The sequence below is a fragment of the Acanthopagrus latus genome, chromosome 8, assembly GCF_904848185.1.
Source record: "Acanthopagrus latus isolate v.2019 chromosome 8, fAcaLat1.1, whole genome shotgun sequence".
NCBI lineage: Eukaryota > Metazoa > Chordata > Actinopteri > Spariformes > Sparidae > Acanthopagrus > Acanthopagrus latus.
In genome coordinates, this window is record NC_051046.1 from 26,512,543 (window position 1) to 26,531,778 (window position 19,236).

The window sequence follows — 19,236 nt, forward strand, 5'->3', positions numbered from 1 at the left end:
ATCTGAATGTATAACACATTCATCCCATTATTAAGACTGTATAAGGGAAGTAACCCAAAAGGTGTTGTAACAGCACAGCAAGACACTGAGACATCAGTGCACAATACCACAAAGCTCATAACAACATTTGACTGTTTTATTGGTTTTTGATCATTTTAGCTTGTTTATTCAAGTGTAAAAATCTTTACTGCCCCTGCATAACAATGGGCTGTATGCTGAGCTGGCTCTTTCAAACCACTGCAGTACCTCTGAAATGTCCCATGAACCTCGACATGTTGAGGAAGTTATAGCTCCAGCAGGGGGCAGCAGCTGTCAGCTGGTTTGAGCCAGGTGTTAAATGGCAACTGAGATGTCACTCACCTGATGAGTGGCACTGTGGGTAATATACTGTAGGCTCCAGGTTTTGAACAGGATGAAGAATGTGCGCAGGAATAAAGGTGATGCCTCCAGTTCTATGGTATCAGTTGTAATCGTTTGTTTTGAATCTGTCCATAATGAGTCCAACAGTGTTAAAGGAGAGCAATGTTAGACCAGTGGACTGTCATTTAAAACCTGGAGCCTACATTACCCAGATGCTACCTAGAAACTGAGTGACATCACTGGAGGCAATTCATCAGATTACGCGCAGCCTTCTCTGGAGCCCAAAGAGGTTTTATAGCACTTTGTCACATATGTGGTTGCACCCCCAGGACCTGTGAACTATTATTAATGAGTATAATTGGTGGAGTTACCCTTTAACCACTGACACAACCTGTTTCAAATGAGTCAAGAAAGACATGAGACATCAACATACAATAGCAAAGAACTCGTGGAAATTTCCACAGGGTCAGAGAATGACCTAAAGCAAACACACTACAACTACGTGCAGAAACGCATCTGTTAGAGCCTGTTTTTGCCAAAGTGTGCGTTTTTTATTCTGGTGCTTGTTTGTTTGTTTACCATCTGGTAAGTATGTTTGGTTTGGTTCAAGGGTTAAAGTCTGACGGTCATGTAGTCAGCTCTGTACAGAGTGTGATGTACAACACTTACAACCCAACACCACACACACACACACACACACACACACACACACACACACACACCACTTTATTATAAACACACATGGTCAGATTAAAAGTTAGTTGGGGTCAGAACATGAGATAAACATCGAAGTTTCCAGGCGGAGGCTTAACTTTGCAAAAGACCCTTTCATAGCAGACACTCTTGACTTGTTATACTGTAGCAGGAAGGCAATTTTTTTTTATTTAGCACAAATACACAGAGGAGAGACAATGGAAAATAGAAATGTTTGATAGGAAATTAAAAGTCGAAAACAGATAAATAGAGGATGAGTAAATATCTAATGACAAGTTGGTTAATGAAGAGGAAAAGCAGGTGTGTAACTCTGTTCTGTCTTAGTCTCCCAGTAAGACATCAGAGTATTCACTCAAGTACCACACATATGTACAATTTGTGTTTTACTTTTATGCTACTTTAACTTCTGGTCCAGTAATATATGTATTATTTTTTGACAGTTATAGGATTATTTATACAAATCTTGTGATCAGCTTAAAATATGTTGTTTATGATTGTTCCATCCCAATCAGCTACGACATTAAATACATGTGTGTAATAATGCAGCAGAATAGAATCGTCATTATGCATATGAGTACTTAAACTTGCTTCATTAAAATATCGCTGATTACACACGTGATTTTCTTACAATTAACTGTTGTATGCAGAACTTTCCTACTTGTCATGTAATGTAGCGGGGTATATTTGGATATATTTTGCTTAAAATAAATAATAAATAATAAATAAAAATGCTGGATGCACACTGACACTTTGAGTTACAGTGCCTATAAAAAGTATACCCCCCTCTATACAATGGCTTAAAGACAACAAGGTGAATGTTCTGGAGTGGCAGAGTCAAAGCCCAGGCCACAATTTAATAGAGAATTTGTGGCTGGACTTAAAGGGGAAAACACCCAGGGGTGTGAATACTTTTTATGGGCACTGTATTTTTTAGGGCCACTTGTTTAAAGCAGCATCTATAAAAAAAAAAAAGATTTTAAAAAATCACTGGAAAAAAACAAAAAAACAAAAACAAAATAAACGTACAAACACGGATAAAATGAACACATAAAGTAATAAATTTGGCCTTATGGGGTTATCAACACAGGTGGTATCAGTGTTTATGATAACGGGTTGGTTATAGCTATTAGTTGTATTATTACATCAGTCTTATGATATTTGGTATCACTATCATTACCTGCACGGTATCATGATGACGCCATGATTGTGATATATAAACGTACATTAATGTGTATCAATAACACGTTCATTCTCACAGCCCACCTGTCTGCTATACAAATCTATGTGCCGTCATCTTCACCGCTTACGCCCCTCAGTGGAGGCCGCTGATTGGTCGGGACCGTCGCCCCCCTTCTCCTCCCGTCCTGCAGAGTAAACACTTTCCTGTCGGCCGCTCTGTCTAATCATTTATCGAGGCTTTGGACCGGCGACGGACGCCGCTTGGCTGGGCTGTTCTGACGCCGTTTTGTTCGGGAAGGAGCGCTTGTTGGCTTTTGCGGTCACGTTTTGAATGTGTGTATAGCGTAGGTCTGCCCCTTCCCCCTCCTCCAGGAAAACGGTACGAGGGCAGAGCCAGAGAGCAGCAGGCAGCCAGGAGATAGTTTTGTTGTGACCGGGCTGCACTGACAGCTAACTTTTTTGGGGGGGAGCTAAAATACTTAGCTAGGTGTTAGCCTGGGATAAAGCCTCGCGGCTTAGTGTGTCGGAAGACGTTAGAGCGCGTCGTGTAACCGCTGGTTGTTAGGCTGGTAACGTCAGCTCGATCAATATGGTGACTTTGTCATCCGTAATAAGACCTCTGGCTGCCCAGCTTCACCGAAAGCTCGCCGGACACGCCAGGAGCCATCGGGTAACGCCGGTCAGGAGATGCAACCTCACGGCGTGCTCGAGCAAATATGTGCTGTCACAGAGTAAGTACTCATGGGAGACGTGTGTTAAATAGCTGTACGGTGTTTTTGTGTTTCCTCCAGCGTGTCGACACAGCTGCTTATTATGGTGCAGCTATTGAAAGGGAACATTTAACCCCAGACAGGGCAGCAGCGTGTGTGTGTGAGAGAGAGAGAAAGAGAGAATGGAAGTGGTTTGGTTCTGTGGCTCGTTGTGGCTCTCATTGTAGGTCACACAGAGCATCAGTTAATGGTCACTTTGTTGTCATCCGTGAAACGTGCACGGTGTCCACTGGAAAGCTCGGACTGGATTTTCGTCACCACTGGATTTGGATCAAACACTGCTCTGTTGACTCAGCTGTGCAGAGGCTGGCGTCTGGCTCCAGGGTTTCCAAACAAGTATTGATGTCCCTGATCGCTGCCCCAAAGAGGGGCCCTCTGAAGCCCTTTGACCTATATAGGAGCCAGTATGTGATGCCTCTACATACGTTTAGTGTCACAGATGTTGTTGTCAAGACCTCACTTTTATTAATTTATGCCTTTATTGTCTTCATCACACCCCAGCTGTGTTTATCCCTGTTTAGGTTTGTCATCCACATCTCCCAGGCTACAGCACTGAGGCAGAGCATGTGGTTGTATTGCATTATATGCTGAAATTTACTAATTTGACAGCAAAGTTATAGGAATAAACCGGGGTCATAATAAACATCTTGGATGCCGCTTGATGAGCATTTATTTCCTTTGCATGTTAGACCTCTATTATGAGGCATTCACCTTTATTTTGACATGCCCACAGAATATTCCAAACGGTTAAGCTTGTCAGACAAGTTGCAGTGACTTCCTCACCACACCCAATAACAACAGCCATGTCTTGTTCATCATCTCATGCCAACCGTAACCACAGAGTCGATGACAGGCAAACGCGTTTTGGAAGTGGAAAAATAGTCCAGTGCAGCAGAGCTTTAATGTTCGACCATGACAATAAACACAGTTTGAATTTAACTTTAACAAGTTTGTTGTGCTGGACAATGTCTGTCCACTGCTCTATGAAAGGGCTTTTGGTTTTGCTTTGAAATAGTCCACTAGAAATTAGGTTTCTTGTCAGTGCATTGGCCTGCTTTTCAGTCTGTCCCAATGGTGTTTCTTCAAAAAGAGACATTTCTGCTTTTCAAAACTCCTCAGGAAAAACATCAAACCCCATATGACTCACAGGAAAGCAAAGCAGTAGGTGCTTCCACAGAGTAGGATGGCATGTTTCCATAATTTCATCATAGAGGGGTTAAAAGATGAAGAGCTCTGTTACTTGAGATGAGCCTCCCAGGCATAACTGCAGAGAGGGTACAAATCACATCTCCCTTAGTGGATTTGTTTGACCTCAGTTCTGAGCCCCAAACCTTAGCTCTAATGTATAGCCAAAGCTTATCAGTGCTGATACACGCTAAGTGAAGATGTGCTGTCTGAAAAGAACTGTCACTCTGAGAAGAAAGGTCCCTTAAGTATAAAAGATAATATGAGTGATTTGTGTAATGAAAACAACAAGGCATTTGCTCCACGTTTTGTTGAGTTTTGCACGTACAGTACATGATCTCAGATGTTTCCAATAATGTTCAAACCCACAGAAATCCACAAGTATACTCAAGGTAATGGTTGATTCAAAGAGTGAGGAAGGAAGTCGCAAGACGAGACTAAAATTAACTAAATTAAATCTTGAAAAGATTACCTTGTCCATAAATATTTTTGCCTGAATCCTGTCAAATAGATTCTCATTTTCTGGCCCAAAATATTAAAATTACTTAACTGTGTGTAAGCTGTTAGCTTGTTAGCATTTAAAAAATATGTGGCCCAATAAATCACCGAAGTTGTTGAAAAAATGTACACAAAAAACACATTTCAGTGTGCCTTTTGCTCATGTTTCACCGTGTGTGTAGTGACTGTTACACCACGGCACTGACTGTTCTGAGAAGACTGGAGCTGCAGCACTATGACGCTGCCACTTGTAAAAGTCATGCAGAAAACTTTACCACACACAAGTTTTCTCAGGTGCAGTTTTCAGGAAAAAACAAATGACAGAGCAGTGATGGAAAGATTTCCAGTTTAAAAAATACTGATACATCTCAGCCCTCAACACACAGTGATAGATAGTCGACAAAGAAATCAAATCTGATGGTTAGTAGGCGATGTCGACTCTCCCACACCTGCTTTATCCTCTCTGTCTTTTTTGCCACTAGGTGCCACAAAAAAGTTTAAAGGTTCACTATTTCAGCCATTAGTGGCAGCTCATGAGGCATGTTCCACAACAAACTGAATAGGGTCAGGGTTGGACGACCGTTCCTATTTTCATATTGTCGTATAGTTGTTACCCAAGATCATTTTACTGTTTCAGTGCACCGATTTCATTTTGGGTTATAAAGTTTATTGTTATGTTGTAAAATATTGTAAGTGTTTGATAACCACATTTGCAGGATCATTACAGAAAAGATGTGCTCATCTTCTTTTTATATATATATATATATATATATATATATATATATATATATATATATATATATATATATATATATATATATATATATATATATATATATTAGAAGAAGAAGAATTGGGACAGTATATTGAGGTCAGATTTTTTTTTTTACTGTCTAATACCTGTATTGGCCCCACTGTCAGTCCGGCCCTTATCCTAAAATGTTTTAACTGTAACGTCTTGTATAAGCCCTTTGTAAAAGTCTGTGCTTTATCTGACAGTATTGTGGTGTAATCAAAGTTATCCTTGATGTCATCAGGCTTCAGAGTCCAAGCAGAGTGCTGAGTTACACTAACCTGCTGCTAATGCTAATGCAGTGTGGCATATGGAGAATGGAGATAGAGGCAGTCAGACCCATGGAATATAATTGCTATAAACTGTAATCAGGCTTCGAAGGGTCAGATAACCCAGAAAAACACAAATGCATATTTTCCTCTTGGTGTTATCTAGTCATGCAGATAGTTTCAGTCTTATCTATCTAGGTTTTGAGATAACGAAATGTTCTCTGCATAGCCCTCTACTCAATAACAGTTTTTCCAGTAAAAACAATGTTGGCGTCATAGTGCATAGTTTTGGGGGAAATACATTTTAATCAGAAGAGAAAGATCTTTATTGACTGCTGACCCAACAAACTACATGTTGACTTTGTTTTTATTGTGGACAGCTTTCCCAACAAAATCCAACTCTGAGGGTACTAAATGGCTAAAATGTTATAGTATCAGTTTGTATAAAATGTCAAGTAACTTTGTTATACCAGTATTTTTTTATTTTAGTTTCATATATTTTATAAGCAAGGATTTTTAATAATTACCAAGATAGCTTCTGATTCATTTGTGCCCATATCTAATTGCCCGTAAATATATTTTGATTAGTTTAATTAATAATTAATCATGGAAATCCCTAATATCAGTATAGTGATGTATAAGTATGTAGATTTTATCCATATTGCCTATCCAAACTTGATTATGAACATTTAGACCAGGTTTGTTGTTGTCAAACTTAAAGTGAAACTCTCGCCAAAATGCAACCTAGGCTTTTTTTGTGAATGTATATGAGTTAAACCTTCATGTAAAAGCGTAGATACGACAAAAGAGGCACTTTTAAGATCTACCGTATTTTTGTTTTCGGGTCAAACTCATTTTCAAGGTTTTGTAAATCTTAAAAGTGCCTCTTTCGTCGCAATTATGCTTTTACACAAAGGCTTAACTCATATACGTTCACAAAAAAAGCCTAGGTTGCCTTTAGGCGAGAGTTTCCATTTAATTTAATGTTTCATGACAGTGCAGACTGTTAAGAAATACATGGAAACCACTGTCTTCCTGAAGGACAGAAAAAGCACATTGTAGCATCACGTATACACGATGTGCAGTAAATAGCCTAAAATGTGACAAGAAACCTCTGATAGATAGATTACCTGGAGGAGAAAGGCTGCACAGTGCCTTAAGAAAAAAAGAAGAAAAAGAAGCTGTGTCAGCATTTTATGCTTGACAGGTCAGCATTCAGTGTTTGCTCAAGGACACAACTGCAGGACAAATCTGTGGTGAGTTTAGCGAGACCACTATATTCACACTAGGCCTCTTACTAATATCGGTTTATGTTCACCATTTGTTGATGCAAAAAAATCGCCTGGTGTCTCAGAGCTCTTCATACACACTTTTCACTTTCTGATAAAGACTTCATGACACTTTCGGGAGCGCTGCAGAGTGACACTGTGGCACTGACACGCCACGAATCAGAACAACCTCACAGCTTACAATTACGCGGTGACTGAGCGCAAATGTCTCTGCGAGCAGTTATTGTGTGTCCATGCAATCAACAGAGTCAGGCGGCCAACTCCCCCAGGAGGAGCCGCTGAAATCTGATGAAGATGAAGGTCATCTCCCAGTCAGACCTGTTCAGCTCAGCTCTCAGCGGAAACCTTAAGCTCTGCGCTGGATGAATGGAGAGAAAAACAATTGGCCGCACTGCTTTTGTGCCCTCTGACATCAACACTTGACAGATTGTTTTCTTTAGCTTTGTGTCAATAGAGAGATGGACACGATCTTTTAAACTGCGATTTTTGTAAGTGAAAGATTTACAAGTGGACAAATTTTGTTTTGTGGGAGGATTTCGTGGATAAAGGAAAATGAGAAGGAGGGAGGTAGGCAAAGAGAGCAGAGTTTCGGGTAATTAGAAGTCGGGTCCGTTGACAGATGCTGGCCCGAGCTGGCGGTTTGACCGGCCAGAGGTCCTGGACGGATTCCCCCGCTGTGGAGGAGAGCTGGGGGCGTGCCAGGACATTCCGCGTGTCACTTTCTGTACAGCCAGCCTACTGCTCTCTTATTTTGTAATTTCCTTTCAGGAAAAAAAAATGTAAGGGGACTAGGAGGAAGTACTATTGCTCACTTGCTCCTTTTTCAATCAGTTCCTTCTAGCGGCTCAAGGAAGAAGGACTGTGTGTGTCTGTTTCACACTGACACTGTAGTTTCTGATTGATTTTATTTTAAGTGGTTCCTTTTTGATATATTTTGTTTCAACATGGACTGTCTAAAAATGAAGCAGGCAGCCGAGTACAACATGAAAAGTAGGTGTCAGCATTTTTCTTTCCAGTTTTTCTGTTTGCATGGGCAGCCGACGCTTTACGTCCAGTCTGTTTTTAAAGTTTACATTTCTCTGACTTTGTGTTTGACTTCCTTTCTCTCCGGCTTCTTCTTCTCCTCTTCTCCAGTGCATCCCATGTGGCAGGGACCCCTCGCGGTACCAGGAGGTGATCGTCAGTCTCCCATCGACATCGTTGTGCGAAAGAGCGTCTTTGACTCAGCGCTGAAGCCTCTGGTCACAGATTATGACCCGGAGACCTGCCAACAAATCTGGAACAACGGTTACTCCTTTCTGGTGGAGTATGATGACACTACAGACAAGTCCAGTGAGTAGTCTCTTGTGTTTTCTGTATATATATATTGTCTTTCTTAAGATGTAAGACTTTCCATTAATTTGCTTACAGAAATCTCGAAAGTAAAACTACAATTTGTTTCATTTAAGTTCCTCTTTATTTATGACTACACTGTGAACTGTGGTTTCCCTTTAAAGCTGAAGGGATTTAAAGGAAATCTCTGCAAGAGGAATGTATGTTTTGATCTAGATGAGAGGATTACATCCTTCTGCTTAAAGAGCCCGCTGCCTGTAGGCAAATCCACCGATCACTGCTCCACTTTAAACCACAACTTCCACGTGGATCTGGTGATAGTCATGTGACTCACGTGTCTGTCTTGACCTCAACAACTACCATTTAGCTTGCCATTAAAGCACTGGTCATTTTGGTATAATTACTAGGCTAGAACAAAACACAATATAACTTTCCAAACCATCAAATAAACCTTATTGGTATGGTAAAATTATAAATGTCTTAAAGCTGCAAATAGTACCACTTTAGAGGTTTTATGTGCCCTTGTTCTTTGTATTATGAGCTTAGTCTGGCTCTGAGAGAACAAAAACAGGTTTATAATAGTATTTTATTACCAGTACAATAAATGGAGAAACAGTGGAGGTTTCCAGCCATGTGTGCAGATTCCGTCTTTAAATGGATGTTTTTGACTTCAGCAACATGTTATGCCCCAGTATCTCGTTCTTATCTGTTGGTAGTATTACTGATAAAAACTTTACTGGTGTAATAAAAAGTCATTGATTCATAGGTTATTGTTGTCTCACTATGATATTTCCTGGATGTTTTTGGGTCAGTGTAACGGCCTGAACAACTTGTTCCTCAACAGACATCCTCCCTGGGATCATTTCCTCCTTTTAGAGGAGGAAGAAAATACAATTGAATACTTTCGACTGAAAGATGAAATCTGATGCCATTGGAGGACAAGCATTTCTCTCTTTTTAAAGGATTTTAAAATGTATTGCACTGATTTACCTGTGCTTATACTTTCCCTGCAGCACTTAAAGGAGGCCCCCTGCAAGACCAGTTCAGGCTGTGCCAGTTCCACTTCCACTGGGGTGAGAGCAACGCCTGGGGGTCAGAGCACACGGTGGACAGGAGGCTGTTCCCTGCAGAGGTACTGTAGAGATCATGTAACATGAATGATTCCTGCCGGGACATCAGCCTATCTGCCTATTTCTTTAAATATGTCAAAAACATCAGGGAAATGGGGTAGGAACGGAATTTTGACACAAAAACAGTTGATTAAAAGACATGACAGACAGGAAGAAGGATATCTCTTTCTCTTTAGAATATTCTAATACAACACTTCCATCTGTCTCACAAAAAGATCTTATGGGATGATGAAAATGTGATGTCATGATTATCCTGGCAAAGGAATTGCTATTTACATCCTGATAACCATCAAGGTTTGATTAAAACCTTCAAAATGGCACTAAAACATACTAGACTTCACCTTACATTTTGTCAAGAAAAAATATTTTAATTGCATATTGGTGTTGATATATATGTCTGCCCATAAGTAGAAAGAAAAAGCACTACAGTTTATATATAATATTTTAAAAAATGTTTGTACAGTTTTACAATGAGGGAACACAGACGAGTTGATAATTCAGCTGTCAAGTAAAGTATCTCGGTCACTTTTTTTGAAACAACCAACAAACAGATCCGTCTCAGGATTGCTTGTTTATTTGTTTATGTAAAAAGATTATACAATACAATAAATCATTTTCAGATTTTTATAAAACAGATTGTTGCATGGTTTATGTGACCGTTGATTGAAGCAACATGTACCCAGCTATCTATGGTGCTTTTTGAATGAGAGTAACCTGATTTCAATTAATCTGATTGATTGGATATATCCCTCAGTCCCTGTCATGGTAGTGGACGGCCCCTTCACTATATTTGTATAAGGCTATGATTGTCATGAAAAAAACAAATACAATTAAACTCTTAATAAAAAAAAAAAAAACCTAGATGGCCTCTCACACACACACAGAAAGCAGTATAATGCTCTCTGCAAACAGGAAGCGACCGTAGCCACAGGGCTAGACTGATGCTGCTGCACAAGTGCCTCATTACCTGTAACAGCAGTATCTTTAGCTGGGCTATTCACACCCTCTGTTGTTGCTTTAAAAAAACTTGACATGCCTCCTACTGCAGTAATGGAGCATGTTAAGAAAAGGGGCACTGCAGTCACATGTATGGCAGGTGTTTGTGTTGTCATGTGACCCGGCCGCTGAATGGAAAAACTCAGTCATGTTATGCTCAAGAGGCCGATACACAGTTAGCCCTCTTCAGTTACTTTCCACGTGACTAAATGGTTTCTTAAGGGTTAAAAGATGAAAGGAGGAATGGAAGAAAAGCATTCTGCACTGTTTAAACAGTAAATGTTGACTTACTTGCAGACCCATTTCTGTTTTTGATCATTTGTCCCTTTTTAGATGCCTGGAAAAGTACTGAGATCAGTGACATGATGTTTTGGAGCAGGACAATATTTATCATGCTCTGTCTATATGAGAACATATCCCTCCTCTCTTGTATCAGGCATGCTGCCAGATTCTTTCTATCCAGCTGTGGATCCCTTTAGATCCCCAAAGATCAAAAAAAGCCACATTCAAACATAGGCACTGTGTTTGTCTCAGAACATCTATTTTCATGTTGTTCCATTAAGTTGGCGCACTTATGTAATGACAGGTTCCACTGACACTGTGTCCTCGGCCAAGCTCTTGTTGGTGGTGTTTGGAATGTGTTCGTGTCATTGTTCTCATCACTCAGCAGTCTTTGTATGTGAGCGTGCAGAATCATGTTACAGTCCTGACTGACATCTTTTTCTGCCTTTGCATGTACAGTTAATGGATGGCTATGTGTTAAATGCTGTGTTAACATTAGTGTATTGTCCCCTCCTGATTATAGATAATGACTTGAATGTATATTTTCACGATTCATGGTATAATAGGGGAATTTATGTCTTTGAATCAAACGTTGCAGGCGACAATCTACTTTCTTCTTATAAAACCAAACAGCTAACATAACTACATATTTAATGTTGGTTATAAAATTCAAAACACATAATGGTGAATTCAGAATAAGTCAATCACAAGAATAACCTCTTATTTTGAAAAGAAGAATGCAGACAAGCAGGAATTATCGTGGGTCATTTAGAGGACAGTGGTTAAAAAGATTAAGGTTATAGTTTACAGTTCCACACACACACACACACACACACACGCACACACACACACACACACTCATTTTGTGTTTGTTTTTGTGTGTTCTCAGCTCCACTTGGTCCACTGGAACTCCGACAAGTACAGTTTGTTCGAGGAGGCAGTGATCGAAGATAATGGACTGGCTGTTATTGGAGTCTTTCTCAAGGTATACAACACACACACTGATGTCGTGGTTGGATCCACAGTATTGCAAACGACTGCACATGCAGATAATGATGTATACATGACCTAGTATGTGTTGTATATGTAGCCTCAGGCTGTGCGTACAATCCAGATTAATGTCTAATCCTTGTGTAGGTGGGGAAGAGACACGAGGGGCTGCAGAAACTGGTCGACGCTCTGCCTGCTATCAGACACAAGGTAAAATCATGACACATACACACACAAAAACCCACACGCCCACAACATTTTTGCTTTATTAAGATCTCTGAAATGTACTCTCATCAGTCTAAAACTAATAAATGTATTTCAAATCTTGGTATGAATGAAGAGAGATACTGATGCCCCCTTGTGGTTCAGTATAGACACATGTAGGGCAGGCAGGAAGCAGATAATACTGATACTTAGAAGTAGTGATTAGCTTTTTTTCCACACAAAAACTAAAGTCAGGATAAAAATCTGGAACTAAAAAGCTTTTAACAACTTAATGTTTGCACAGCCAGGATAAGACAAAGTAGATCAAACATGGATTTAAAAACCTGTGCATGAGATGTAACGAGTCAGCTGCTCACAGTCAGCCATTGAAGTTCTGGAAAGTTAAATGCAAAAGAAAAAGTGTAACAGACATAGATTAATTCTATTAACCTGTTACTACTAGATGTTAAATGAAGGTAGTCCTTAGTGAAATATTTTCTGATATGGAACTATGTACAGTCTTACATGCTGGTAGCTGTACATTCCTAAGGTGACTGACTGGCGGTCATATATGCTAGGCTGCATTCTTTCACATCACTGATAGTACAGTGCTTATCACTAATAATGTCTGATATGGTTGGTGTTTGTTCAATACGACGAAACTTCCCAGTTGTAAAACACTCATTGTGTAATACTTATTTAACATGTAAATTGTGGATAATGATTATACAGTGATGGTTGTAGTATTTTGATAACAGCTTCAGTCTGCTGTCATTATATTAGTCTGTGGTGGACTGATACTGATCCTCCTTTGGGACTTCAGCACATGTTTAGTTATTATATTTTAAACATCAAAATGTTTCTTTATTGTGTCTTAAATATTGAAATGTTTGCGTGAGCACTGCAGCAAAGTTCATTTTTTTTGTGCTGTGTCTCTCTGGCCATCTGTAGGACAGCGTAGTGGAGTTTAACAAGTTCGACCCCGCCTGTCTGCTACCCACCAACACCGACGACTACTGGACGTACCACGGCTCTCTGACAACGCCCCCTCTGACAGAGGCCGTCACCTGGATTGTCATGAAGCAGCACATAGAAGTCAGCCACGACCAGGTGTGTTTTTGTGTGGAAGTATTTTTTTTACCCACAGATCATCACGAGCTCTAATTTAGCTTTTAGTGTTCAGAGTTTTGTGATATTGAGCTAAACACTAAAAGGCAGAATGTGCAACAATTGTTGTTTGCAAACTATTCAAAATTGGTCCCCCCTCCCCATCTTGACTAGACTGAGTGAGGAGTGGTCAAGTGAGCCAGGTTGTGAATGAAGAGAGGGAGCAGTGTTAGCACTCATGAATATGCCTAACATGTCCTCACTTCTCTGCACCATAGACAGTACTGTATAGATAATAATTATAAAGCTAATAATATAAAACTGAAGCCCTCCTCTCCGTAGCCTTGTTTCTAGGCATGGTAGGCCGCTGTTTTAAGCCAAAATGCTCTGATAAACCTGCTGTACATTACCAGCCCAGCCCCATATGTGAGGCTAATGAGGGTAATGATTAGCTGCTGAACATTGTGGAGCATTTAGAGTTGTGTACTTTTTGCAAGAGTTGATAGGAGACTATTACAAAGCAAAGAGAAGAGTGAATATTGAACAGGTACACAAAGAATATAGCTAGATAGAGAGAGAGAGAGATGGAGAGAGAGAGCGGCCCTTTTTTCTCTCTGTCGGATTGAGTAAGAGACGTCTCACTAATTTTTGATGAGTCACAACTTGACACTGCTGATAAAACCATGATTCTGTTACTACACTTCCTATTTCTCGTCTAGAAACGTTTTCAGAAACATATTTAGCATATTTTTAAGCTGCAATTGAGAACGATCAAGAATGATAAGTGGCGGCATACTTTTTCTGTATTCTGAAAATGTAGCGCTGATAAACAGTGAACATAGTTTCATGCAACTTTAAGCTGAGCTGAAGATGAAACCAGCCACCAGAGGGCTCCTGTTGTCCTTCAGAGCAAATGCAGCAGCAGTAATTATACTTGCTGATCAGGTCGGGAAATATTAGTTCTTTTTCCGTGCGTCAGCCACTATACAGTAGTCCTAATTATGTGGAGGTGTGACTACTTGAGGTCGCACTCAACCAAACTTGCATGACAGCATTTTTCTTGCCTCAGGTATGTGACCGACTCTATCAGTCATGATCTTTTTTTTTTTTTTTTCCTCATGACCCCTTTATCCTCGTACAGCTGGCAGTCTTCCGGAGTCTTCTTTTCACCTCAGCCGAAGAGGAGGTACAGAAGAGCATGGTGAACAACTTCCGTGTGCAGCAGCCTCTCTGTGGTCGCACCGTGCGCTCTTCCTTCACTCCTTTCCTACAGGAGGCTCCGTCAGCTGAAGGCGACAAGCACCACCACTGACGCCGCTGGACCCGGTGCAGACGTCCTCTCACACAGTAACGCACACCATGACCACCGTACGAAAACTGCATGAACTCTCCTTTCTTTTTACTCTGCCAAAGCAACACGTTTCTCATCAACATTTGAAGCAGTAAACAATTTCACTTTTAACTCTGACAAAGTTTCCTCAGAGTAACTGTAAACCATTTTACATGGGGGATGTAGGTATAAATCTGTCTGTGGGATGTTGAGATTTTTATTTCTTTAGATTTTTCTTTTAGATTCTGGTTTAACTACCAGTGACAAATAAGGGATGGTTGCTGTGGGGAATATATCTAGTTTTATTGATTTTATTAACATGAATCATATTTATTACACATTTTCCATTCATCCAGTTACTGTACATGGGTGCTGTTCTCTACACTGAGCACTAACCACCGTCAGTACTAGAGCAGCGGCTGCTCTGACTTTCTCTGGCTCTCTCCATATAAGGAGGCTCGAGCTGCTGCTAGTTTACAGCAGAAAGCCCAGGAGATTTTAAATGTCCTGAGTTATCACCTTGGGAGCGCCTCTCGTGTAGAGAACATAATATATCATCAAGGCCTTTTGTACCACAGTGTCACTTTTTTTAAAATCCTGTATGGTGGTTTGTGGGGTTTATCATTAATTTGATCTTTTCTGCATTAATAAGATGAATAGAATGCATGTTTTCTTAATCTGTTACAAAGAGATTATACTGTATACAGTACATCTGACATTCAGAAGCATTTGTTTTTACATGATGTGACGTCAAACATTCATCACATATAGCAGAGTTTGAACTCTGCTGAGCCTTGGTTATTCTGCACAGAACTGTTGTTACTAATACGCACAAAAATGCCAGGTTACACTAGCATATACATTCATTTGAGGAGTATTCAGATTGATATAAGCAGTACAGCTCTTTTATTGTGTTTTTTAATTTTTTTTCAGTAGTTCATATCACACCACAGTGCCTACACTGCTGTTGGCAGAGATTCACTCAGTACATCTTTGAGCATGAAAAGTATCCCCATTCCACACTTGCTCCATTAAGTTATGGCTCAAGCCAAGTGGTAAGTGATTGCTCACAGTAACGGTCAACGCTCAGGTGACATTTACTATGATCCTCACCTCATTTATCTGTTTTGAATGAAGTGGAAAGTGACATGGAATCAGCAGAGCTTCAACAACTAACCACTGTGCTTTAGCTAATGAAGAACATAGTAGAAGAATTTTGTAAACCTGGAATCACTCTCAGGTCGACTGGTTGAAATTGAAATTGAAATTCTGTATCTGGAGGGAACTTTGGTCTTCATTCTCTTTTTCTTATTTAGTTAGTTCCCTGTTGTCTGTCATGTCTGGTAATTGTTGTGTTTTACGATTAATCAAACATGACTGGACAAATCTAGTTTTACTTGAAAGGGCTGAAAAGAGTAAAAATGTTGTTGTATTGTAAAATCTCTGAACTGACCTGAGCTACTTTACGTTTTTGGAAATGTATTATCAAAGGATGCTACCATGAACAGCTGTGGTAGACACATACTTAAGTACAGTAGGAGAGACTTTCTAAGAGAGCTGGTTAGACATGTGAGAACAGTGGGACCAACAGATGTACAGCCTCGTGTATCAGCTGGCTTGTTTAAACTTTCGCTGTCAAGATCCAAAATCATGTAATCAGATCTCGTGTTGCCTCTGTTCGTCTAGCTTCTGTAATTCGATGCACGTTGTCATTTAGCATGTTTTTTTTTCATTGGTCTAAAACTGGAGCCTGTTCCTGAGGTTTACTTTTTACGTTCTAAAAATAACTTGAAGACACCGCATGTTAAACAACAGGTACTCTGTGACACAGTAAAAACTACAGCTACCATGACAGGAAGCAGTAGCGCGGTCTGTGCTGTCTAAACATGTCTACAGCTTCCTCTCCTGTGTCCACCTTTGATTGAGGACATGTCCCAGCTAGCCGTGACACCTCAATCCACCCACTACTTCTGTTTAAGCTGTGTTTTTTTTTTTACTTATGACTCCAACAAGCATGCACAGTTCAGATGTGTAACTGTATTTGAACTGAAGAGTCAGCTTGTGCAACCTTGCATCATCTGAATAAGTCTGGCAGTCTGCCTGCTTTGGCTAATGTCCATCAGTTGTAATGCGCTGTGTGAATCGTTCTTAGCACTGTTAGAGAGGGAAGGAAGGGTTTGAATCGGACACAAAACGCGAGATGATGTGTTGACTTTCACGTCTTTAACCTCAGGACAGGAAACTATAATTGCACTACAAACCAGAAAACCACTTTTAAGCGTATTTGGCATCTTCCAACATCCACACAGGGAAGTTTCCTCCTCTGACATACGTTTGAGTTGAGGCAGGGGTGAGAGGTCACGGTTGTCGTAAGAATCCCCGAGTAACAATGCAACTGTCCAAACTGGCTCTCCATCTCTTTTTGAAACAACCATTCCTCTCCCTTCTGCACGGACACTCGCATGAGGCGCACACACCCTCCTCCATCTCCCCAGTAGGTCCTCCACTGGCTGCCTTTGAGAGCTAGCATGAGGCCACAAGCTGCTCAGACTAACTTGACATGTATTCAAAAGATTGGACGCTATGTGATGTTAACTCATCGTGAAGGCTGCTGATGTGCTAGATAAACAGTGAGGGGGCCGCGGGGGTTACTGTGGCGGGTTTCGTAAGGTTTTAGAAAAGGTTTCAGGGTGTGTGGAATTAAGTGACGCGAATCAGTAAGACTTTTAGGAATGTTGCATGGTTTCTTTTCCTTCGTTCAAAAATTATGCAACACAGAATCTATGTTCAGTGTGTTTTACTATCATGGAGACAAGGGACCGAGTACTGCCTTCGTCTTGTACAGCTGTGTTTTATTGTTGTATTTGACTTGTACACCATGACCTGCCTTCATGTTTCATGGCATTTTACTCATGTTACCTTTTTTTTTTTTAATGCCTTTTTTTTCTTAAAACAACAAAAAACTGCAATGCAATGAATATCAATATATTACAATACAGATGTTCAGTCTATGGAAAATATTTGTTTTTATGGCCTTTTCTGTCAGAGCTGGAGTCACTGATATGGCATCAGAAATCAGTTTTAAAATGATTTTGTTCATAAGTGGTTACAGTATAGATGATAGTTACATCTTTGGGGGTTTAATCCTCCCTGTCCTTGCAACTTCTTCTGACTTGTGTCGCTGTATGCCTTTCTTATCATTAATGTATTACAGAGTGCTGTCATCATGCTGTCTTCTCTTCATGATGTTTCATACTTTGGTACATGTTTCCTTGCCTCCTGTAGCTCAGTGTGATGTTTTAGCAGGTGTGTTGTGTATGTTGTGTATGCTGTACACTGTATGCAGTACATATCTGAGCTGTTTATTTGTCCAGTGGGTAGCCAACATTCCTGCCCCGTAGGGCTTCACTAGGCCCCGCTCCCCTCCCAGTGTGCTCCGCTCCACCTGGATGCCTCCGTACAGGACTCCATTCAGCTGTGCAACCAGGAAGCGTTTTGCTCCCAGAGACCCCTGGGACCTCCTCACGGTGGGATGTTGGAAACCACCCAACAATGTAACATGATACGGATGTAAAGATTATTTTAGAGAAACTGACATATTAATACATGATGTACAACAATAAAGTAATGTATGATGAACAACGGAGGTGTAATTCTTTGCGTGTTTGTGTCCCCGTAACAGACGTACAGATAGAGGCGGTTTTCATGCCATCTGTTTAAAATTACAGCCAAACCTGAAACGGTAGAAAACATCGAACTGATGTCTGAAACCTTCAAAGGTGCTGCAACATAAGCTGTCTTTCTGAGAAATTCATACATCCCCACTGTTCCTCCCGCAGACACACCTGACCCAACTTTGAAAACACTCGGAAATAAGAAAACGTTGGCCACTGCCTCTCCGTCTCAGCCCCCACCCTATCCCCTTTGAAGCCCTCTGACACAGAGAGGGGATGTTTGGTGGCCCCCACCCAGACGCCTGGGGTCCTGAGGGTGGGTTGTTTACACTCTTTTATAGGCTGTTGCCACGGCTGGGTGTGATTTGGGTCTCCATCTGATTCTAACCAAAGAAATGGCGATTGAAGCCGACCTCTCGGGGTGTTTATTGTACTTGGCTGCAGGGGAGAGGAGCCTGAGTGTACAGGGACACTCCAGTCAGTCTCTGCTGGGCTTCCCCTGATTGTATGAATGGACAGACTGACTGGAGACCCCAAAAGCTTTGAACTGTGCACTGTATGCAGTTCTGAGGATGCACATGTGTCTTTGTAGTAGTTTGATAGAGGAAACATTTGATATCCGCTGAATGAAACTTGACTTGCGCTGTGACTTCTTCTCTGTGATGTAGATGCTATCTGAGAGAGAACTGAAACGCTGCTGAACTCATCAGAATACTGGTTGACCAGCTTGGACAAATATTTGTCTGTGGTCCTGTTTGACGTGACCACATCTCTTTATCATTGCTAACAAGTCAGGTTTCAGTCTATCCCAACTTCCTCTTTTTATCACAAGTTGTGGTAGCCTGAAATGTGGTCATCATTACATAGAAGCATAATCCCTTCACTGACAACACATGATAAACTCAGTAGAGTGCATACCTCCACTAAACCATTACAGTTCCCAGTTCCCTTTGGATCCATATCAACTTGTACTCAATCATAGATCCCAGCAGCCTAAATACACCTGGTTTTTCTTTCATCAAGATCCATGCATTGTTCCCTGAGAAATTAGGCAATTTTTCAAAATTTTACTTATCTCTCAATGTTGAAAAAATCCTGGATCCGTCTATACATCTGGGGTCTGCTCTGAAAGTT

General features: G+C 40.7%; 1 protein-coding gene across 2 annotated transcripts; it reads left to right on the forward strand.

Moving 5' to 3' along the window:
- Positions 1–2,403: 2,403 nt before the first annotated feature.
- On the forward strand, positions 2,404–18,070 carry ca5a (carbonic anhydrase Va). Of its 2 annotated transcripts, none has more exons than XM_037107027.1 (7): positions 2,404–2,984; positions 8,192–8,389; positions 9,403–9,521; positions 11,687–11,782; positions 11,935–11,997; positions 12,943–13,101; positions 14,240–18,070. In XM_037107027.1, exons 1-7 carry the CDS (start codon positions 2,843–2,845, stop codon positions 14,408–14,410), a joined length of 948 nt encoding a protein of 315 aa, XP_036962922.1. In that variant the 5' UTR covers positions 2,404–2,842; the 3' UTR covers positions 14,411–18,070. The 2 variants fall into 2 exon arrangements, with proteins under 2 accessions (XP_036962922.1, XP_036962923.1); XM_037107028.1 differs by lacking the exon at positions 2,404–2,984 and adding an exon at positions 6,760–8,047.
- The last annotated feature ends 1,166 nt before the right edge of the window (positions 18,071–19,236 follow it).

Excerpts from the sequence above, each read along its gene's own strand:
- ca5a (XM_037107027.1), top strand. The coding sequence starts at position 2,843 with ATGGTGACTTTGTCATCCGTAATAAGACCTCTGGCTGCCCAGCTTCAC. Across the intron at positions 9,522-11,686 it reads GGAGGCTGTTCCCTGCAGAG|CTCCACTTGGTCCACTGGAA; the intron begins GTACTGTAGAGA and ends GTGTGTTCTCAG. Across the intron at positions 13,102-14,239 it reads TAGAAGTCAGCCACGACCAG|CTGGCAGTCTTCCGGAGTCT; the intron begins GTGTGTTTTTGT and ends ATCCTCGTACAG.